The following is a 24,249-nucleotide window of genomic DNA, read 5'->3' as shown; positions in this document are numbered from 1 at the left end:
CTGTCTCTTTAAGAGATTCTTGCTCTTTTTGACACTCGACCTTCAGCACACAATAAAGTTTCTTTAATAATCTGCTAACAATGTTCTTTGGAGTATAGCAAATATCAGCTGCAGACGTTCTTTGCTATACTCCAAAGAACGTCGCTTGGGATGGCTGCTCTGTGAGGCAGAAGCTCGGCTTGGAAACTGCAGCTCCGTAGAGGAGCTGCGTGAAAAAGGCGGTGCTTGGTGAGAGCAAGCACAGAGGCATCCTCGAATGGCTGCCACAAGAGATTCAAGCATTTCTCATACGTGCATGAAAGAATCAAAGTAACTCCCCCGGTATGTTTTTGATAGAATAACATTGTAACATGATATAAAACTGAAAAAAAAAGTCAATTTTATCTATCCTCAATACCCCCTAGCCTAGCCACATGGGGTCAATATAAGAATGGGAAAGCCACATTTTAAGCTTCTGCATTTTTATTTCCTCTTTCATTCCATTTAATTGAAAATGATTTTCTTGCCTTCTTTGTAAGCGATAGATTTGATTTCAAAGATCACACACTGAGACAGTCAAGATTTCTTCTGCAAATTGAAGTCCATCAGATGTCTTGTCACAGTGAGCGTTAAACAGTGTGTGAAATTCCCCATGTGAATGATCCAGTGTGCTGCCATGGAAAATTTTTTATGCATATGAATCCTAATACTTCACTTCAGAACCGCTAAAAGTCAGAGGCACCTGAGTAGTTCCAGGAATGCTTTCCTACTTTAAGCCTTTGTGTTAAGTGATTGAAACCACTGTGTCTGATTTATCTTCATGTTTCCTTTGTCATAAGTAATATCCTTCATTGGTTTCTGCAGTGAACTGAAGTCTGAACTTGTGTGGCTTAGTTTTAATGCTATGTGCTTTGAGTGGCTTGTCAGAGGCCTTTAGAGTTAATAATGTCAGTGCTCAATGGAATAAATACCAGTTTATGCATGGTGTGACAGCAAAGTCATTGACAAATCATATAATGTACCGTTTCTCTCTTGTGTTTTCCACAACACCCTTAACTAACCTAGACGTAAGGCACTTGAACAGTACCTTGGATTTGCATCACTTTTCTTCCTTCTATTTTTGTGTGTTCTGACCTTAAAAAAGAAAATATTTTATTTACTGGTCATATGAAATTATTTTGTTTTACCTTTATCCTTACTTTAGAACTATTGCAACATAAATGCCCAAACACCTGAAGTAAAAGTTTGAAATTTTGTTAGATTTAGATACCATTATGGTTTAAATTGTACAAAGCCCCTAAAAGGACATTGAAGAAATATGGCAAATATATGGCATGCACCAGATAGCAGGTGGTGTGCAGGAGAAAGTTTAGCTGTATTTTTCAACAACTCCAAAGCTCTTCTTGAGAACGTTTAGACAGGATGGACATGCAGGACCAAGATTGAGCTGCCAGGTGGAGTGAAAGTTAGAAAATTCTGTCCCCTCTCCATCTGCAGGTTGTAGTGTTCATTATTGCGGCCCCATGCTCAACAAAATTGCCAAGTTTACCTAGATTTTATGCTTATACTACAGTTGGAGCCCAAGCCAGCAGATCACCACAACTTTGCATTGGACATTTTTATTTTCCTGTCACATTCAAAAGTTGTCTGTGCAAAAATGTCTGTTTCAAGTGCAAAAATGGTCTTTGCAAATAAATCCAGGTCAACAATTTACACGTGCATAAAGAGGTTCAAGGTCTTGTGATCAGCCATTTAATTTGTTGTTGTTTTCTTTTGAGCAGGTGGGAAACTAAACCACACACAATTGAAGAGACCACTCAGTCACAAATGACAGTATTGACAATGTTTTCACTGAAAGACTCCAGAGTTTTCCAAAATTGTCTCTTGAAAAATGTGTTGGGTTTAATGGACTGTGTTTATCTTGCACTTTGTCTAGTCCTATAGAGTCACTTTAACCATGTCGCTCTTACAAGCTCTCACACAGTCACCGAAGTGGTGAGGAGGCTTGAACAGAACCTATTATTCTTAAGCCTGTGAGCTAGCTTGCAAGGAAGTCACAAACAGAACAGATCACTATGCTTCAGTCAAGGGTAGTTGTTAAATAATGAAATACATTTGAAAGATGCCATGGAATAAATATTGTTGCTTTGTTGGTGATTTGTGAAAGTCCAGAGGCGGCTTAAGGGGAAGCTTGTCTTTGTGACTCTATGATGGAACATTTTGAAAGAAGCTTTAAATCCCAAAAAATATCAACATACAGAATAGTTGTTTCAGTTTCATTGGTCAACTCCATGTCCACTAGATGTCAGTTTTGAGTTAGTTTCCAAATTTAGAAGAAAGTTTTAGACAGCAGCAAACATGCCGACGGTGAAGAAAGTCTTGATGGCTTACGTTCTCAGAGGAGAAATATAGTTGCATCACAGCAGATCGATGCGCTTGGTGTGGAGTTCTGCCATTTTTGTCATTGTATGAGTCTCCTTCTTCACACCTTTCTGTGAGAAATTCGCCCTTCTTCCCAACAGGTGCTGTATTAAAATAACATCATTTATGAATGTATTTCTTTTGATTTATGCTTTAAGGATTTAAATCTGGTTGATCAGTTTAATAATTGAAGTTGTTATTCTCATCACTCTATATCTATGAGGTCATGTGATCATGTGTTGCCATGAGAATTGCTGACAGAAGTCGTGTGTGTTCAATCAGCCTCACCGGGTTCAACCACCTTGACTGGAAGGAGGGGAAATGGCTTTGATTGTGTTTTGGTTTAGATTATTGTTTGGTTTTGAACTGAAGTTGATGAGGTTGATTCTGATTATATAAATATGTTTTTTGAAATATTGAATTTAGTCAAAAAAGTGTTAATGTCCATAAAGAATACCTGAATTTTGTCTCTCCCCCCTTGTAATTAGCAGTGGTATAGGCTGAAACGTCTTAAAGTCTGGGTGATTTTTTTTATTTTTATTTTTTGCAATTTTGGGTGGGGGGCGGGGGTATATTTTTTGTCAGCCTGTTATTTAACAATGCTCTTAAATCTTACATTTTCACTGACTATACATGAAGTATACCAAACTGCCCTGTGTTATCGCAAGCTCCCCAATGACAGACTAAAATACACACCAACTGTTGTTTGTTATTAGTATTATTTATTTTAGATTCATTTAAATCACATGTGAAAGCTTAGAACACAATATTACACACCTAGATGGACAAACTCCTTATATTTCTATGAACATTTGAAAAAAATTTACATCAGCTACACTAACTAGCAATTTTTCATGCAAATGTGCTGGCAAGGAGATTAGAGTGAAGGGAAGCAGGAAGGAAGTGGGAGGATGTTTAATGCATGATTCAGTTCATGTATAACTGTTTGGCTTTCAATTTTTGTGGCTGCCACCAGTTTGCTGTTTACTGTGAGTTACTGCAGAGTGTTTTCCCTGCAGTTATATCCCCAGCAGTTTTGGCTGTGAGATGTGACTCTCTCCATATACATCAAACAATCCATCTTGATCTGTGACCGAGCTATTTATCCTCATAACTTGACAGGAAATGCTACACGCAGATCTGGCTTTAAGGAATCTACATTTGACTTACATTTCACAGCCAGCACTCCCAGGAACAGTGTATACAAGTCAAATTTGAAAAAGAGGAAAATGTTTAAGTTCACGCTGGAATGTTGCCAGAGCTGACCTGCCTATGATGCTTTACCAGTGTGACATTGCCTTTTCTATGCTCCATGCTCCGGGGCAACTTCAGACTGGCAGCACACCTTCCCTTCACAGTGTGAGCGCTCAGCAGGCATTTATACCTTCTGACATCCCATCACCCCGTGTGGAAAAACACTGATCACAAGAACCGTTAGAGGGGAGATTGTCTCCGTCTCTCGCTGCCTCTTTCTGTCTCTGCGTGTTTGTGTCTACCGAGAAATTCAAGCAAGGACTGAATATTATTTTTTCAAAAGTCAGATCATGGACTGTATGCAAATATGGGAGGATTGTTTATTTGTAAATTGGTTCCAAATACTATATGGTGTGGCAAATTACTAAGTGAGAGAGAGTCTCAGACAAACAAATGAGCAAACGGCAAGAGAATGAAAAATGGAGTTCGCTGATTTTGTGTGGGTGGATAGGCCCCAAGGAAGAGAGACACAGAGAATGAGTTATAAATTAGCAGTGGAACATGAGACTTCCTCTCATACATTGAAACAAGTGTAGCATTTAGCTTTAACAAGGACATTCATGTTGCATTTGACTATACGTTCTAGATTTTGTAACACAGTGTTAGAATCCATGTCGATTATGTAACAGTGAGAGATGAATTTTATTCTTATCCAAAATTTATTGCATAGAGCCAATATTTAAAGTCTAAAGTTTTCATGCAACATCAATGATTTATGATGGCTAGAATTGGGCTGAAGTTTGAGTTTATTGTGTGTGTTCCCTCAATCAAACAAAGTAAAAACTATACATTAAAGCTCAAATATTTGCATACACATTCTATAATGTTTAGATGAATGTCTATATGCCAGTTGCATAGAAACCATGCAGTTTTGTAGCAATCAACACAGTTCTGGCATTCTGATAAGAATGCCAGAAAAACACCAAACATTGCTTTGATTCTTTCATGCATGTTTGAGAAATCCTTAGATCTCCTGTGGGAGGCATTTGGGAGTGCCTATGCACTTGCTCTCACAAAGCACCACCTACTTCCACAAAGCTCCTCCTTGGAGCTGTAGTCTCCAGCCAGGCTTCCACCTCACAGAGCACCCCTCAACCAAACCTCTCCCACTTAGCTCCACCAGACTAGTAGGAGTAGCAATTAGGAACCATTTGGTGGAGCTGCGAGTCTGCTGAGTTCATCACATTTCTTAATCCAGCTCTCCTAAGAATGATTGTTAACAGTCGAACAGAAGGCATTATTGTAACGACATGCTGAAGAAGGGCTAGAAAGAGCAGGAGCTTCTTAAAGAGGCAGAGGCAAATTTAAAGGCATCAAATTTGTTTTAAGTTATGTTTAATCTATACAGCTTCTTCATTGCAACTGAAGGCAACGGCAACTTGGTTATTTGACTGTGTTATAAAATGACACTATGTGGCTGAAAAATACAAAATAACACCAAAAGTTAAATGTTAGTCTTCTTTAGCACTTCATGAATCTCCTGTTTCTCTTTAAACCACTGGCAGCTAAACAAATCCTCAGCATGATGCTACCACCACCATGCTCTAGACCTGGTACCGTGTTCCTAAATTTGAAACCCCCTGCAGGTTTTGGATGTGTTTGGTCTATTGTTCCTGAATATTGTAACCAATTAGTTTTTATTGGAGATGACACAATTTGATCAAGAAGCCATCGTCAAATACACTATTAATAGAAGTGGTGTCTATATTGAACTTGACCCTGTGAAGATGAAATCCATAACAAATTAAAACTAGTGCCTCCAGTTATTGCTCATGAAATGCATTAACTTGTTTGATTTTTTGACATCATTCTACATTAATGTGACGGTCCGACCAGTAAAACAAAAGGATAAAGGCAAATATAAAAAAATATTTTCTATTTATTTTTTCCAAAGAATATCTTAAAAGGTTCAACAACAAATCTAAAAAAATATAACAAAATGTGTCCAAAAGAAATCAACTGAGGCAACATAACTCAAGATAACAAACCAAAAGACTGACTTAAAAACACAGGGGAATTTATACAAACAGGCTAGCCTGCACAAACGAGGAGGGGTAGGGAAGGAGACAAAGACAAATAATGTATAAACATAAATGACTAATTAAAAGTAAAACATTCTAACTTTATCACAACTATAAAAACCAAAATAACCTAATACCAAAGGGGTTTTTAGCAATCATGCTATTAGTGGAGAGAGGCTGATTGTTTCACATCAAGTCCCCTGCTTCCAGCAGCCTGATGGACTGTTCCATTTCCTGGTTTTCTTTTCAGCCAACCCCCTTCTGCCAGCCAGTCCTTAAACTCAGCAAAACAAAATATTAATGATCTTAAATAAACATAAGGCGTTTACTAAATGTGTGCACCCAAATTAGTAAACAACCTATTGCAATAACCACCACCAAAGAAAAAGTGAAATTCTAAATATATTATATGAAACACTTAAATACTAACACTTAGGAAAAGATGGAGGATCCTCCACAATTAACAAAATAAAGGACAGTTAAAAAGCAACATTAAATATCCAAGTTATTTGATATATGAATGAATGTATATAAAGTTCTGACTGCTGCTGCATCTAAACAACATTTTTGCTTACTAATTGACATGCAGTTTGAAGCAAAGACAGGTGCTTTTTTGCCGTGGAAGAATTGTTTTTCCTTCTTATTTTGTTTCATTTGTTTGATTTCACTCTCGAGCTGAACATGTGGGTTTGACGTCCAACAGGTTCTTTCATCTTAACATTTTGTAGTACCTGATGCTAGAGATTGCCTGAGGGTACAGAAGTGTATTTACTCCAAACATTTAATGTGTTTTTTTTTTTGGTCATGTACAATCTGTTAGCTATAATAAGTCATTAATTCTTATTTGCAGTCTTTTATTTTTATTCTATATAGCTATGACTGGAAGGAATTGTAGGGCTGCACAGTGGCGCAGTTGGTAGAGCTGTTGCCTTGCAGCAAGAAGGTTCTGGGTTCGATTCCCGGCCTGGGGTCTTTCTGCATGGAGTTTGCATGTTCTCCCTGTGTATGCGTGGGTTTTCTCCGGGTACTCCGGTTTCCTCCCACAGTCCAAAAACATGACCGTCAGGTTAATTGGCCTCTCCAAATTGCCCCTAGGTGTGTGTGTGCATGGTTGTGTGTCCTGTGTGTCTCTGTGTTGCCCTGCGACAGACTGGCGACCTGTCCAGGGTGACCCCGCCTCTCGCCCAAAACGTTGGCTGGAGATGGGCACCAGCAACCCTCCCGACCCCACTGAGGGAAAAAGGGTGCAAGAAAATGGATGGATGGATGGAAGGAATTGTAACAGTTGTAATCATTCTGTTTTCTGTAGACACTGTGGAGTGCTCTCTGTTTTTACAGATAGTTTCAATTCAGTTTGAGCCGAAGCTTCACCTAGCAGACGATTTAAAATTTATACGTTGATTGCTCATACCATCTATGCAGACATTTTGCCTTTTTCTCAGATTTTGTTTGTGTCACTGTCAATGTGCTGCTAACTGCATCAAATTGTGCAGATCATTATATTTCATACATCACACGGACACTTTCGGTGGTATTGCTCTGCTTGTCATAAGAAGGCTGGAGCCGCAGTTGTGGCTCTCTTTGCTTTATGCCTTTAAGTGTGTCAGACTTGTTCCTTGATCCAGAGTTGTCCTCATATCTCATGGTTGCCATGACTCTGTGACTATCTCTGGAGGTGGATCAGCAATGTGAAAGTAATGGTCAACCAACCTTAACTCTTCATGATTTCTCAATAGCATTAACATAATCAGAAGGTATGCAGGACATGTTTAGATTACACTTTGAAAGGAGGACTTTAAAGGTCAGTTAGTCTTTGTTGATCAGACGTCCTGGCTCAGGAATGTACTACTTCCATTTAGCTGAAGTTATCACTTATTCTAGTAGAATAGAAACATGACAAACTACTTTATGTTCTTTGAATAGATTAAAAAGAACAAATCATTGTAGGTTCTTTTAGCCATTGAAGTTGTTCAACCTGAGCACATGTCCATTAATGGGCATCAGTTAATTGACAAGATTTGGTATTTTCACTGAAATGGCATTAAGGATCCAAATTATGACATATTCCGCCACAGCATTACTGCCAGGCATTGTGAAATAACAGCAAACTATCAGAATGCATCACTTATATGTACTCAACAGTATTCTGTAATAGCTTAATAGCATTGCATCTTAGTTTTCTAAAGCTGTAAAACAGATCATCTCAGGCTTTCAAAGTAAGAATATAACATTTATGTGGCTATTTAAAGTCTGATGTGCTTGGGTTCCTTTAATAAATCTCTTTTTTATTATCTGATCGTTTTAATCTCCTTAGCTTGTGTCGTACTTCATTGTCTCATATCTTATTCTATCAACCTGCAATAAACTGTGGATAAAAGGAAATGTATTTTTAACCTCATCTGGCTCATTTACATGCCAGACTCATTTAATAACGGTTTGTACTCCAGACTACATTTATGAAGAATGCTTTGGGTGCCAGTGTCAGAAGTAGAGAAATAAATACTTTAGTGGATTAGAAAAAGCCTGATACTCTCTGCTGTAGTAGTCTGACTGCAGATTGGTATGCATGAGTGATCACATTAACCAAATATTTTCCATCTTTGAAGGTTTTTTTTTTTTTAATGATGATGGCCACACCATCTGGTGTGTGTACTCTGTAATTTGGACAGATTACACACAGTTGACCAATTGGTCCAGACAAACATACATTTTCAAATTTACACACAGAAAACATCACAGAGGTAACTAAATCAAACAATAAATTAAACATTTCCATCAGAGTATCAACTCTGGACATTAATTTTAATCACTGCTGCGGTATTCTTCTCCTGACAAATGAATGGGGAAAGGGAAGCTTGTATCTCTCTACTTAAATTGTTGACCCATAACCCAACCCTAGAAGAAGAAGAAGATAATAATAAATACAACATCTTGATAATGTTTTCTTTCAGCCCAGAGGAACATCAGCGTAAATAATTATTTCAATTCAGGCACTGCAGCTACTAGATGCAGCTAGTCAGATCAGAAACAGAAACAGCATCTAGTTAGTCAGCATGCCATCCTGACTAACTAGATGCTGACCAACTAGTTAGTCAGTCAGGATGGCTTGCCCCACGACTCACCCACCTGGCTGCTGTCATTGTGCACTAATTACAGCCATATGTGCAGCACAGGACCACGCATGTCCACATCTGTGTACCGGTGGCATGCTGTGTATCTTAATTGTGTTCTAGAAAAACAATACACCTAAAACTCACCCCATGAGAAACTGAAAAGTATTTGTGCAGACTTGATTGCCTCAGATCATGCAAGTAGTTCTGGTGAGTTTTCTTTTCACTGATATTTTTACTGAAACTGCTACATAAAGCACCGAGTGGTCTCTTCATGACTCAGCTATGATCAGCAAGTGGAGTTAAGAGGACAGAAATCAGGGAACTTCTCCATCTAAATATCAGTGTATTAAATGGCTCCACAAACCACCTCCATTTACCGAGGCACCTGATTTTACGTCTTTGTCCAGTAACGTACATAATCAAAATTTCCACTACCGCAATGTTTCTTATTCTCTGAAATGTACCTCTGAATTTGGAAAGTAACTCAAACCTGCCCTCTAACTTAATAAACAAATGAAAGGCATCTGAGCAGTGACACTTGGCAACATTAGCAATGGCTGGATCTATATGCTAATGTTTCACTTTTTGTTTGTGAAATTGGTTTTAAAAAATGCTTTAGCCAGATATCTGAATGACAGGTAAAAATGAATGAAACATACTCTGGTTGGACTTTAATTTTAGTTATATATCAAGCTCTAAGTCAGTGTTTCTCAACCTTTTTCAGGCCAGTGCCCCCCTTGCCTTTATCCAGGTCCCTCACCGCCCCCCACCAAAGAATTTGTAGGCTACTTTGCACTGACTATTATTTTATTAATATAACTATCACTATTGTAGATGTTTTGGTTTTTATGCTTGTTTCTGTATTTATCATCAAAAATAATTTCCCAGAGAACAAAAAAGTTATGGGAATAGAAATTATTTTCACAGGCGTCTACGAAAAATGCAATGAACATTCAAGTTAAAATTGGTAGGCCTAACAGCAGCCAGAGTGGAAAAAAACATTCTTATTCTTTTCCATTTTCTAGTTGTTAAATGTTGCACAAAATGACCAGATAAAAGATGTTCAACATGCCAGTTTGAACTTTGAACTATTTGCAGAACAACTGAGCTCTGCAACATTAAAACATGGATAGAACTGTAACTGCATTAATCATAGCTCTTCTTCTCTTCAGTCTTTGTCAGTTTCTGGTGGTGCAGCTCTGTGCTGCCTTCAGGAGAATGGGACATCAGAGTATCATCCATAAAACTTCACCCACATGGCATTTATTGTGCAAACCAGAGCTTTCAGTGGAGAAACAAAAGTTCCAGGTCCTTTTAATGCCATACAAATATGAGACAGAAACATGGATTACATCTTTATATAGATCTGTCTATTGATTTATAGATTAATAGTTTTACTGGACAGAAATTACAAAGAACAAATCTGGTTCTTAATCAAATCCTAATGAGTCAAACTGAAAGTGTCATGGAGTCATCAGCCTTTTCACTCATCACCTGCTGCGCCTCCTAATCATCATGTGTTTCACATCATGTGCTGATTTTTCACTGTTCAGCGTCAGATTCTGTTTTTATGCCATAATTCACATCTAGTTCGTCGCTCCGTTTTATATCCCGCTTCTCCTGTTTCAGTTTTGTGCAATGTGCACGTCTTTTTTTTAAGCCCCCTAAGGCCCAGGGCCGTCGTGAAACGTGTTGATGGGGAAAAGGCAGACTGACATAAACCTTTTAAAACAATGGAAACAATTTCGGTATTTTGATTATTGAAATTTAAAAGTGCTGTGGTACCGTTGTTCTATCACCCCCGTTTCACTTACAGCACCGGTGTTAACGCTATAAAATTAACGCKCTCTATCGTGGTATCACCCATGGAGGGTTTTCTTTATTTAAATGGGTTCATTTTTCAGAGGGATACAAAGTCAGGGCATCATCATTTTAGTAATTAKCCTACATGTTTACAAGAGAGATTTTCTGTTGTTCTTCCATGGAAGCGTGCAGCCTTTAAATGGAAATAAAACACTTTTTAATATAAGTTTCTGCTTAACATGATCACAGAACTGGCAAAAATACCAGACAAAGTGAATCTCAGCAACATCATCAGCCGGTGTAACGCTGGTGTAGCTACTAGCATGAGCGGAGCTTTGCCAATAAGCTACTCAATAGAAGAGCTGCCATCTATATCGTTGCAGCCAGGCATAATTTAATGTTACACAATACAGTTTTACCAAGTTGCTCAAAGTCTAAACTTGTATTGTTGTGCACTTAAGGTGTAAAGTTTACCTTCGACCAAACGCCCCCCAAAGGCATCCCAGCTGTCCTCTGAACGTCCCCTGGGGGGCGGTACCGCCCACGTTGAGAACCGCTACTCTATGTTAATGAAGTTCCTGGTTAAACCAACAACATGCAAACCTGCAGCAGTTTGAACTTCACGGACTGTAAAGCTGCATACTGCATCATGCGGGAGAACTTAATTAATGGACTGAAAGAATTCACTCTCTACACCCAGCTGACTGTTGTGTGTTTATAATGGATCATGCATGTTTTATCCTCTGCATATATGCATGACACAGAACCTCTTTATTCAGTCAGAATGATGCCGTACTCATCTGAGAAGCCTTTATGAGCTCTTCTGCTACTTTTGGCATGATAATGACTCCTGATAATGACTGTTGTGGTGGTGGCATAGAAGATTCATATTGAACATAAAGACAAAGCCATGCAAAAGCGTTAGATGTAAGGGATTCAAATGTATGATTAAGCAAATCGACCCACTAAAGGTTATTAAAACTTCCTATGGTGAAAGATGCATTGAATGATAGTATTATCGTCCTCTTGCTGTGGCTTCAAGCTGTAATGATCACTACACTGATATGGGGTTGATGAACCATAGCGTTGTCCTCCTTATTTCACTGCCAGTTTTGCGCACACATTTCCGAATTTTTCCCTGAGAGCAATGAGGATGTACTGAAAATATGCATTACACGGAGCCATTCCTCCTGAGAGTTTAATGATCTACACCACGTAAAGTAAAATCAGCACTGCTTTCATAACTGCATATTTAGTGCTCATTCGTAAAGAAAACCTGGACTCATCGGTATCTTTCAGGGTCACATATAGTGTTTTCATCTTTTTTTTTTCCCCTGTGTAGCAACAGCACAGTTGGAGAAACACGATTTATGCATCAACTCTGGCAATCGCCATAAAGGTGTTTGACAGAAATATCTTTACAGAGGCTACGTAGCAACTTACAGCAATTTCAAATGACAATCCGATCACTTTCTTTGTGTATATAAATCAACTTATTCTAATCAATGAGATAGTGTCATCTAAACAACAACTCAAGATTTAAAGTAGCCCTTTAAAAAGAAGAGTTTTCTTCTGATTTTATTTGTATTCAATTAAGTATGGAAAGCTTTATTCAGTCTATAGACTAACTTGTTACTGATATTATGAATAAGACTATAATTACTTTACAAGACTCACAACTGGTGCTCTTTTCTATAAACGTCTTAGCCTAAAAGGGAGTGTAAGATTAAACAATATAGATTCTTCTTCTAAAATAATAATAATAATAATAATAATAATAATAAATCAGGAAAACAGGACATAATTATAGCACTAAAGAATAACTTGGACTAAAGAAACATAATACACTGGAACAGAAAATAACTAGAAACAAGAAAAACATCACTAGAACCACTAAGAACCAATAAGGAAGAAGAAAAGTGGAAAACAGAGCAAACTAAATAAAGAAACCTAAAGAATACCAAAAATTACAAAAATAGCAAAAATTCAAAACCAAACTCAAACAACCCCAGATCCCAACGTTTCTATAATCCAACACTGAACTTTATGTTGATTGACACTGGATTATTTTTATTAAAAGTAAATATAAAAGTTTTTGTTTGTTTGTTTTTCATTCAATTTGCAGTTTTTTTGTTAAGTACCTCACTATGGCATTTGCTGTGAAATGGTGCTGACTTGACTAAATTAAAATGAAAGAGTCCAATGTAGCTGCAGCTGCTTTTGATACAAAAAGAGCGACGCAGCATTCCAGCTTCCGTTGTTTTGCTGACATTCCAAATTTGAATGTCAGGCAAACAATGTTTTAGGAGATTAGTTTAGTATTTTGAGAACACTCTATTTAGTCTAAAATAAAGGTCCATTTACCACTACATAAGATTTAGCAGAACGCATAAAGTGGGCAGGAGAAAAAAAAAAAAAAAAGGGTGTTTGGAGATGAAAAGTCAAAGTTGAAGGTTGGCTTACCCCACAACTACAAACCCAACCTACATTAAGGCCATTTTAAGATTTTAAGCACAGAAATAAAAATCCTGATCTAAAAACTTATTTCTTCAGACCGTCTGTGCCACAAGCATTTAAAGATCCTTACAGAGCCTTTTTGCTATTCCAGTTTGTCTGGGTTAAAAGCTCACAGAGGAGCGACTTGGATTGAGAGTGTGATGGAAGAAAGAACAGACGAAGGGGGGGGGACCGGAGGAAAGACCTTGCTTTAACAAGCTTATCTCGCTCCGTAATTCAGTTTGGGCCATCAAAGTGCTGAGAGCTGGCGTCGCTAGGGGCGGTCGTATTTTTTGACCGCTACCTGTGACAGCAATTACAGGTTTCACTTCAAGCGTGCCTTTGTTTTTGTGGCAGACTTGACTGCTTGGGTTGAACAAGATTACCTCTCTGCTCTGCAACTGGAGCATAATCAAAGCCTCCTGATGCGAGGTGTCATGCCCCTTAGAATCAACCTCACAGCATCTGCTACCATTTCCTCCTTGCCCCTTTATTCCAGGGGTTTGTGTTGACATTATTGTCGTTGCAACAGAGCTGTTGCTTTAATATATTCATATACATCACAGGGAATTTTTTTCTCTCCCTGCTGCCACAGCTGAAACAGAAATGAGCTTTCCGTTTATATGCAAACGGAGGCGAATGCAGAATTTATTTGATGGGAAAACTCCATGAATAGCGAATTCACATCAAATGAAGCATGTATATACGCAGTGCAGCATCTGCATAAATGCATGGCTATAACAGCAGCATTATTAGGTGTGCGCACGCAAGCTGCCGCCCTACTTTTCTTAGCTCTGCCTCTCAGAAATGCAGAGTTAGGTGCTAAATCACTCGCGTGCCTTTCAAAGAATCAAACTTTTTTTTTTTCTTATGCCTTCTTATACACTCAGCAGGAGGTCTGCATTTAAGAGAGCATTCACTGTGCCCCGGGAGTGAACCTAAATCTTGAAATAAGTGAGAAAGGTCTTCTGATGCGTTGTTGAAACTTTATGAAAGATGAAAACTCTTGATCTTATATTCACATTGCCATTTTGAGTACCACCAATTTTGTGCGGGGTGCTGTTGTGCTCTGCAACATGTCAAGACCTAAAAGGATCCATGAGTTCATCCTGCAGTAGTATTTTTCCAACAAAAACCTTTGTTGTTTTTGAGCATGACACAGGATTTGTTGCGGCATGACCAGGCCAATTAGTTTGATGTATTGTTGTCCCAGTATTTTATGTAGCATATTCTGCTAAAAAAAAAAAAAAAAAACCTTATGTTTGTCTTGCACCTCTTTCTGTGGATCTAAATGTCCCCACTGTCTTTGTGAAGACATATTTTTCATTTTTTATTGGTGGCAAATTGGTGCTGCTGTGATTCGTCTGATAGGTTAGACAGTTCTACGGTGGCATTTAAACTATCATTTTAACTACCAAGCTGTGCTATTAAATATTTAAGATCTGTCCTCTGACGTTAATGAAGAAACACAGCCTGTCACCAGAGATGGGATGAAAACGACATCATTACTGCATTGGAAGCCATATTAGATTTTACACATTGAAACAGTTTAAGTTTCCCCATACTTATATGACATAATGTACTTTGAAACAATAAACATTTTGTGTTGAAGAAAGGTGAAGGAATGCAGTAACTTGCAAAATATCTATACCTCTTGAAATCTTTTTGCAATTTCTGTTGCAGCTACTCAAGTATTTCAAGTGACAGATGAACACAAAAAGAAGTGCTACATTGTTCTCGCAATTGTTTTAGAAATAGAAATCTAATAAATGTTCAATACGTATTTTTGCAACCCTGGACCAATAAGTTGTAGGAAAATATTTCATGGCAATTAGAGCTGCAGATCTCTTGGGCGTTATCTGTGCTAGCATGACCCATTTTGGGCCATGACAAAGCCAGGAACAAGTCTCCGCTGGGATATTTTGAGTTATTTACTGAATTTGAAAGTATGAATTTTAGGCTTTCTGAACATGTCAGGGAAGTAAATAAATAAAATAAAAGAAGATATGGCCATACTAATGCTGTCTCTCTGGAAACATTAGTGAGAAAACAGGCCTCAAAGTTTCAGAAGAACTATAACCAGGGTTAATGAGCTACCTGGGTCGTTCACAAAATCTTTTCGTTTACATAACTTTGCAAAAACCCCACCACCCAGCATTGACTGTCTAGAAATGTATTCATACAAATGAGCATTTTTCATAAGAGTTTTTGTCAAGCCAAGCTAGTAAGAAATATACCGTAATTTCTGAACAGTGAGCCTGTACTTTTTTCACACTAGCGTTGGGTCGGTGGTGAACGTATCGGCTTTAAGAGCTGGCTCTTTCAAGTGAACGACGGGGGTTACCTCCCAACCGAGAGCCTTTTTTCCCCCTTCTTTATAAAAGCTGCACAAGGATGTGTGGCAGCATAAGGGGTGAGAGAACTGCTGAGCGCGAGGGGAGGGGCGACTAATACAGCAGCACAGCGAGCACTCAGTCAGCAGCACCACACCGCATGAGAGGGGGAGGGCGAAACTTCAGACAAGTTTAAAGAAGCGAGGACCACCTAAAACGACTTTCAAAAATCCAACTCAGCCTTTAGACCCAGGCAACATGCTGGGTATTTATGCTTAAAAGAAAACACAGCAAATTAAGAACACATTTTAATGTGAAAGACATTTCCAAGGCAGAGTGTAGCCCAGGAAAAGTTACAGTTTATCATTGTGCATTATAAACAGTATGTGATTCAACCCTTTTGTACATTTCAGATGGGTTTCCTTTTAGTTGCATTTTTTTTTTATTTATTGTGTAGAACCGTTGTCGAGGTATTCTTTCAGAAGCCGATGCTTATTTACTTGCTGTGCCACATAAATAAATATTTTATATTTATTTGTTATTTATATTGACATTTATTCATTTATTGGTTTATCTATTGTCTTTTTTGCTAAACAGCTCAAGCTAAATCAGATTTGATGGAGTCACTTGCCAAATGGGAACTTAAGGTCTTTCTTTCAGTTGTGTCATGACAACCACAGTGAAAATGTACAAGTCAAGCAAAACAGTGTGAACATAAAAGCAGAATACTTTGCCCTTGCTACCAACAATGGCAGATATTACCATTGTTTGCACTTTACGGTTTAATATATATTTGATCCTCAGACAAGTAGTGATGAACTCTTAAGGTAAAAAAAAAACTACAAAAAAAACCAAACAAATAATGAAATTTTATTCTGCAAAGCATTGAAAGTGTTCAAGGCAACAAATGAGATCCTATTAAGAATTAAGCCAAATGGTTGAGTGTGCATCTGAGAAGTTGCTGCTGCGTGCAGTTTCTGTTTTGCTGAGGCCAGGCTGTGGACTTAGCCTTTTTGTTCAATATTCTGTGAATAATTGAAACTGACTTGAATTGCACCCAGTGTCTTTTCTCAGTAAATCCGCCGATGACATTGAAGGGAAATAAAAAGATGCTGACTGTATTGTGAGAGCTGGGCACGTCAGTTCACTTCTTAACTTGATGAATTTCTCCAGCAATGAAATCCATCATTCCGTTTTCCTTTTTTCTCCCTTTTTTTTCCGTTTCACTCACACTGTGGTCTTTGCTTCTCTTAGGTGGACCTGCTCGTGCCAACCAAGGTTACAGGGATCATCACACAAGGAGCAAAGGACTTTGGCCACGTCCAGTTTGTCGGCTCGTACAAACTCGCTTACAGTAACGACGGAGAGCGATGGAGTGTGTATCAAGATCAGAAACAAGGAAAGGACAAGGTAAGTTGTTGTTTTGCATCTGCATAATAGCCGCAGTGTTTCTTCATGAGCAGATCTTCATTGTCAGCGTGAAATAATAAAAAAAAAATAAAAAATAACAGAGAAAAAGACTAATGGCATAATATGGATCTAGGTACTCTGGGAACAGTAGGTTTGAAATATTTATAACCCAGGCACAGACAAGGGCATCTTCAGTAGATGTCAGAAGCCTAAAAGCATAGAATGAACAGGAACTGTAGGCAGAAAAAACAACAAACATCAAAAAAATACGGCCATTAGCTGTGAGGATGTCCATTATGGAAGCCGTCTTCTGCTCTTCACCACTCATTTGCATCTTCTTATCTTGGGCTTGAGCACAACCTGCCTGGTCTGTGCTCTTGCCTCTGATGGGTTTGGGATTAGATAAGACCCCGCTGTCAGCCTGGCTCAGGCGGTACTATGCTGACAGACCTGTTTACGGCCCTTCAGCAGAGTTCACATGTCTCTCGCAATCGTCCATAACCACAGAGACAACATGGAGCTGCTGCAGCCTGATATCATGAGAGGTGCAGCCACAGAATTGTCTTTCATATATGCTGTTGGCAGGAGATGTGCTAGCTTTTTTTGCTATCTGTGTTATTAAAAGATAAACCTTCTTAATCTTGATGCAATTCTGATGTGTTGCCTGCAGGAATCAAAGTGCATACACCTAAATGTAACGCAGACTTCCTTTGGTTGCACTCATGTAGGTTCTGTCTCAGGCATCCACACAATAAAACATTAAAATCGTACAGTAAACTTTACGTAGTAAAGTTTGGAAACGACAAAGAAAAAAATGTAAGTAGTGCTACACAATATTTTTAATTACAACCTTCATCACACTTTTTAGGTATCAACCCTACTTAAAAATTTTTTTTTATGAAACTATTTAAATTTTCCTGTTTCTTCTCAGTTCAAGTTGGATATGATATGGTATTTGAATGAAATGCCATACAATGTCTAAATGTTACATAAGCAAATCTCAAATAAGCAGAATTAAACACATAAATAGATTAATTGGACAATTTGATGCATCAAGAAAGTCTTTTTGCATGACTAACATTTTGATGACACTTTTACACACATAATGCAGTAAAATATGATTGAATAAAGCCAAAATAAAATTTCAAAGTCCTTTGTTGTGTTGAACCATCAGATCTTTCAAATATTTTTTTTTTTTTTTTTTTTTTGTAGAATTAAGGAACAACAATCTATTTACCTATTATAAAGGATGGATGTTTTTTATTTATTCATTTCTGGGGTTTTTTTTACCATGAAGTCTGGTTTTGTCATACCAATGTACTTTTCAATGTAAGGTAGCCTTTACTGATCTGTGAATGTAAAAATTCATTTTTCAAGGTTTCCTAGTTGTTATTTGGGTCAACTTAATAAACACAGATCAGTCCTTAAGAGGGCAAATTCTTCCAGTCGCTTTATGCACTTATCCTATTTGTGTGCATTTAGTGCTGCAGCTCATGCCAGGAAGCATTTCTTGGCCTCGCAAGTTCAAATAGTTTGCTTGATGATTTGATGACTCTCGTGAAAATCTATGGCTACCGGTGCATACTCAGCATGATTTTCACAATTCCCAGTACGGAATGCTTTCTGCGAAAACACTTGGCAGACGAGGCTAAAATACTGGTGACATCTCAGAAAGGCAATAATTTCTTTTCCATTTTGATCAATGGAAAAGGCACATTTTAATTTTCTTTGCAAATCCCTCTTTGTGAAGATTAATGATCTGCTCTTTCATTATTGCACCTCTTCGAGCACAACCTATGATACTTAAGTGTATCATACTTTGAGTGGGGAGGTATGTTTAGCAAGACGTCTGAGAGCCAAGTGGCTGTTTAACTCTATGATTCCTGAAGATGTTTTCTTCTGTCAGTCAGCTAAAGCAGCCATTAATGCTGGAGGACACATTTTGCTGTTGGCCTCTCGAGGCTCCTCCTGGCACTTCACAATGCTCGACTTGGCAGGGATATACTGGGAAGGCACGCGTGCCTGTGTGTGCGGCTGAGTGTCTGGCTCGAACACAGTGGTGGAGGCTTGTAAGTATTCTTCTCAGCTTCCCCCTCCGGCTCCTGTGTGGCAGAGGCTGCAGGCAGTTAGATCTAGATTGAGAGAGGAGGCTCTGCTGGAATACAGATGCTGTCAAAGCAAGCCTCAGCAGCACACACACAACATCCCTCTACAAAATCTATAGAGTAGCTTGTTTGCCTTCTCTTTGCACACAAATCCAATAAAGCCACACTGGTAGCCGAGACAAGTTACAGCACTGCCCACAATTTAAACATTACAAAATTCCTCTTTTTCTTCAGCACACAAACTTCCCAAGCCGTCATCACTGTGTTGACTAAACCTGCAGTATTGCTTTTTCATGACTGTCAGTATTTACACAGCCTGATAACGGGGAGCCAACCAGGCACAAAAGTAATTGATTTGTGTTTAATAGTGTTTTACAAGTGGCAGGAGGTTAATTAGCCATTAGAACCCTCAGTTTCCTTCAGGTTAGAGGCTAATTATGAATATAATCATTGAAAAATTTCTCTCCAATGGTCACTTTTGGGTTTTGATGACCCCAGGCCTAAGTATATGTCAAATTAGAACACTTACCAGGCACTCGAAGGAGTGTTTGCAGAGAGAAACACTGTAAGACTCTAAGATGGCAGACTACTGTTGATAAAGTTGAGTTTGTCTGTTTCAATGTAGCCATGTCAGAGAGGAACAGAGCAGAGGGGAGAAAAGATTGGAGGAATCTGATCCCTTAACCTCACCAGCGGGTTTAAATAATGGAGAGTGGGTACTACAGTTGTTGTCCCAGAAGTACAGAAGGCCTGTCCTTGAATCTGTGATTTTGACTCTGACAGCCAGGAAAATCGATAGCTGGGAGCCGTGTTATTCCTGGTTTAGTTTGGGGACACACAATGCATGATACCCCCTTTTTAATTCATAAAAATATGGTTATCGTCATCTAACGTCAGTGCCACTTTTGTGATGGTTCAGTTACAATTTATGTAAACGTGTTCATGCTGATAAGCGTAGCATCTTATGTTTCAAGAAAAACTGTGGTATATTCTGGGAGTTCAGTCAAATCTTGGGTACTCAGCAATATGTATAGGAGCCAAAATATAGTTTGTGGTGTACAATAAAACCAAAGGTCAAATGTCTTAAGCTAACCTGAACTTGATTTATTGAAGGTGGCATCTTTTACATGCAAAAGATTAAACGCAGCACCAATCTAAATTCTTTAGCCAAATTTTCATCTTCAGTGTTCATCAAGCTAATTTAATTTTATTTTTTTTACATAAAGCATTAGATACAGACAAGTACAGCAATAACCTTTTAACTAGTTGGAGTAATTTGGTTAGGTATTCCCCATACTGTAAACTGTTATCATAATTTGATAACAATTTGTGGTTAATTATACGTTGTCAAAAGTATAAGTACCACCTAATTATGTCTGTAATATAATTTGCCATTTTGGATTTATTCATAAAAAATACTCGAGTATTGTGGATGTACTAAAGCATTCATTTTCCACAAAACTAGTTGTGGATGGGTTGAATTATTCATATGTATATTTCAATATCAATTTCAGCTCCAAACAATGAAAAAAGATGACATTTTTTTTATTCAAACTTTCTGTCTGCATTCCACATAAAAGTGTTTGATTTTCTTCTTTAAGTGTGCCAAGTGTCATGTGTTTCCAAACTCAATAATTATGTTTATTATACACAGTTACAGATTTGATTTTCTTTTTTTTTTTACATTATCAATTCCTTGTGTCGTCTAATTTCCTTGTGTTGCCTTCCTACAAACATGGTCATTATTGCAATCTTTGCTTGTCCCTTTTGAAATACCAAAATACTTATTCATACACTGATTACAGACTTGACTGCTGATTGCAATGATTATGAAGATTAATGTGGCAAACCATGTCCATATATTGATAAACTGCCTCCCTGTAGTGCTGTCCTCTAAAAACGTCAGATTACACTGGTAGATGGTTCATGTTAGAAGATTCACTTTATTCCAGTAATCTAAACATTGGGTCTGGTTTTAAGAGAACCAGACTTATTCTATTAAATATTTTCCTTAAATCTGTTGACAAAACAACAAAATACTTTCTAATTTGCTATTGTTTATAGCCGTCTTTATCTCCCTCACTTCTGTTCTCATTATCTTTGTGTTGTCATTTTTCACATCTGTCTGGAGAGAATCTATTTTAAAGACATTGCTTCTGAAACTGTGCACGTCTCCAGACAGTCTAGGAAAGGACCTTGTCATATTTCAAGGATCTGCAGGTTTTATTGCCGTCAGGCCCTTCATTCTGCGCTTTGATATCCCAGAGATGTCACCTTACAGTCATGGCGATGCTCCATGCGACTCATTTTACACCTTACACCATCAAAGACTTTGAAAAAACATACCTTTGCTTATCATAATATGAATTATCAGTGCAAATATTGTGTATATGTTTTCATAGTATTAAACAGACTTAAAGCAAGTATACTACGTCAAGCCTTAACTATGTTATACAGGGCAGGTCCTCTTAAATATGTGCCATTTCTTGTAGTGAGAGTATGACGTTTCATTAGATCTGATGATTAATCAAAGACTGTCATAGTAAATGTCACGCTCTATGGGATATTGAGAGCTCTTTTTAACCCCGCTTCTTTTCCAAATGGACCAGGTCCAGTTCAATCAGCACTAATTAGGTCAGTTTGCTATCATATGGGCTTCTAGGCATTGGAGACCTTTCCTAGGCCAGTAATGACTCAGCTATTACTTGGTTGTTTTGGGTGGAAATAAATGCAGTAAATTCACGTAGTTGTTCAGAAAACAGCAGTCTTTGTATTTGTGGACAGTTTGCTGTATTTCTACCTAAGATCTAATCCATTTCTTTAGGGGGGCCGGGGGGGAGGGGTTGACTTAATGCAAATTTATGAAGGGTAACAACATTGAAACTCAGTGGAAGTTATGTCATTTGTATGGAGTATACCCTTTTAGTTACATTTGAAAAAATATTGGTAAAATACAAGGGAAATTAAAACGTCTGTAGCTATATTTGCGCAGAATGTCACAATGCATAATTATCTGCATGCTTAGCACCTAAACAAACAGCAAAGCATAAGAGCACCTGCATAAGGGATAAAGAAGAAGAAACAAGAGAGCAGATTGTGATGATGTGTTCTTGCTTAGACATAAATAATCTGACAAGCCAAATTTGACACGGCAGAAAGATTATGACGAAATGTATGTGAGAAAAGTGTGACCTAACGTTGTTGAAAATATAAAAGCAGTAACATTTATGAAGCTGTATGTTGTTTACAATGTTTCTCAGACCAAAACAATAGAAACTTACACGCTCATTTGAAAGTAAAAACCTTTAAAATCTTGACAGTTACATCATGTCACCTACTTCCAAAGAATCCACAACTAAAGGGTCAATAAAAGTGTTTCACAGTGAAACACTTTCATATTGCAGCCTATTTATGAAGATAATTCAAGAAAGCCTGCACCGCTGCTTCATTGGTTTAGGCTGCTGCAGTGGCCCTAAAATCTTTGGGTTTTAGGCCCACTAAAACCCAGAAACCTAATGGGTCTTTGCATCAAACACAAAAATTGGGAGCTTGTTCTACAGCCTCTTAAGTTTGCTTTTAGACAAGCCAAAACCAGAGCACAGCAGAGAAGCTGTTTTACCTGCTCAAACGCATGCTGACAAGAAGGAGACCAGTCAAACTTGGCATCCTTCGACAACAAGCTGGTTAATGGCGCTACTACCAAAGAAAAGTTTTTACAAAAACAATGATAATAACCAACCAGACCAAGAAAACGCATGAGATCCTTTTTTGCAACAGGAACAGGAAAGTTCTGTACTGCTTGCACCTTGGCTGCGACTGGGCGCACTTGACCCTGTCCAACTACATGGCCTAGATATGTCACGGTTGCTTTTGCAAATTCACACTTAGCGAGATTAATTGTAAGTCCTGCCCCCGCCAAGCGAGTAAACAAGTCGTGAATGAGCTCTATGTGTTGGTCCCAAGTATCAGAATAAATCACTACATCATCCAAATACACGGCACAACCTGGCATATCTCCCACCACATAATTCATTAATCGTTGAAAAGTAGCGGGTGCATTCCGAAGTCCAAACGGCATAACTGTGTATGAATACAACCCAGAAGGAGTAACAAACGCAGCCAACTCCCGCGCACGTTCTGTCAAAGGAACTTGCCAGTAACCTTTAAGTAAGTCAAATCTGCTAACAAATTTAGCCGAACCAACTTGATCCACACAATCATCCATTCTGGGAAGTGGAAATGAATCAGGGTTTGTGACAGCATTCAATTTTCTATAGTCCGAACAAAAGCGGAATGTATTATCCGGCTTAGGAACCAGAATGCAGGGAGATGCCCAACTAGACAAGGATGGCTCAGCTATCCCGTTATCCAACATATATTTCACTTCTGCCTCAAGACATTTTCGTTTTTCAATGTTTACACGATAAAAATGTTGTTTTATCGGACTCGCTTGACCCACATCAATATCATGTTCCAACAAAGTGGTAACCCAGGAGTATCAGAAAACAAGCACGGGAAGCTATAATTCAGCTCACTCAATTGTTTTGAATGATGTTCGGAAAGATGCGATAATAATACCTCCAATTTCTGCAGCGACTCAGTGTTGGAAAGACGCCCGTGCGTGATGGCGCTGTCCAAGGTACCAGTCTCCTCGTTATAACAAGGGTCCAGACAAACCTCATTAACYGCACAAACTGGGCGTATGTGCTCGGGAGATTTTTTTACATGATCTCGCGCATAGTATGGCTTTAGCAAATTCACGTGGCACAACTGCGTGTTTTTTCTGCGCTCAGGCGTTTCAATGAGGTAGTTTTGATCAGAGAGTCGCTTTAACACTGTATACGGGCCAGAAAACTTTTCTTGAAAAGGAGATGTAATAATAGGACACAGTGCCAAAACCTGATCCCCGGGCAAAAATGAGTGTTCCACTGCTCGACGATCAAATAAAGATTTCATTTTATGTTGGCTAGAAGACAATTTTTCTTTAGCCAAATTCCGCGCTGCATACAGTCTATGCCTAAAACCATTTACATAGTCAATCAGATTTTGGGGTGGTTCTGGTTCTTTCCACTTCGCTGCCACAGCTGCTAAGGGACCCTTAACGGTGTGTCCAAACACCAACTCATTTGGGCTAAAGCCTATGCTCTCCTGAGTAACCTCCCGAGCAGCCAACATCAACCAGGGTAACCCATCCTCCCAATCTTTCCCCAGTTCTATACAATAAGCGCGAAGCAATGACTTTAAAGTCTGATGGAAACGCTCCAACGCTCCTTGACTTTCTGCATGGTAAGCCGTAGATCTGTTGTGTTTAACA

General features: G+C 38.4%; 1 protein-coding gene across 2 annotated transcripts in view; it reads left to right on the top strand.

The window, feature by feature from the left end:
- edil3a (EGF-like repeats and discoidin I-like domains 3a) overlaps positions 1–24,249 on the top strand; it is a 265,981-nt gene that overhangs the window by 233,592 nt on the left and 8,140 nt on the right. For both annotated transcript variants that reach the window (XM_008418884.2, XM_008418883.2), the window contains one exon: positions 16,675–16,830. In XM_008418884.2, coding sequence (XP_008417106.2) covers positions 16,675–16,830 — 156 coding nt within the window. The remainder of the gene's footprint in view (positions 1–16,674; positions 16,831–24,249) is intronic.

The sequence above is a fragment of the Poecilia reticulata genome, linkage group LG9 (genome assembly GCF_000633615.1).
Source record: "Poecilia reticulata strain Guanapo linkage group LG9, Guppy_female_1.0+MT, whole genome shotgun sequence".
Taxonomy (NCBI): Eukaryota; Metazoa; Chordata; class Actinopteri; order Cyprinodontiformes; family Poeciliidae; genus Poecilia; species Poecilia reticulata.
Note: the sequence above shows the minus strand (reverse complement) of the source record. Positions and strands in the feature narration are given on the sequence as shown.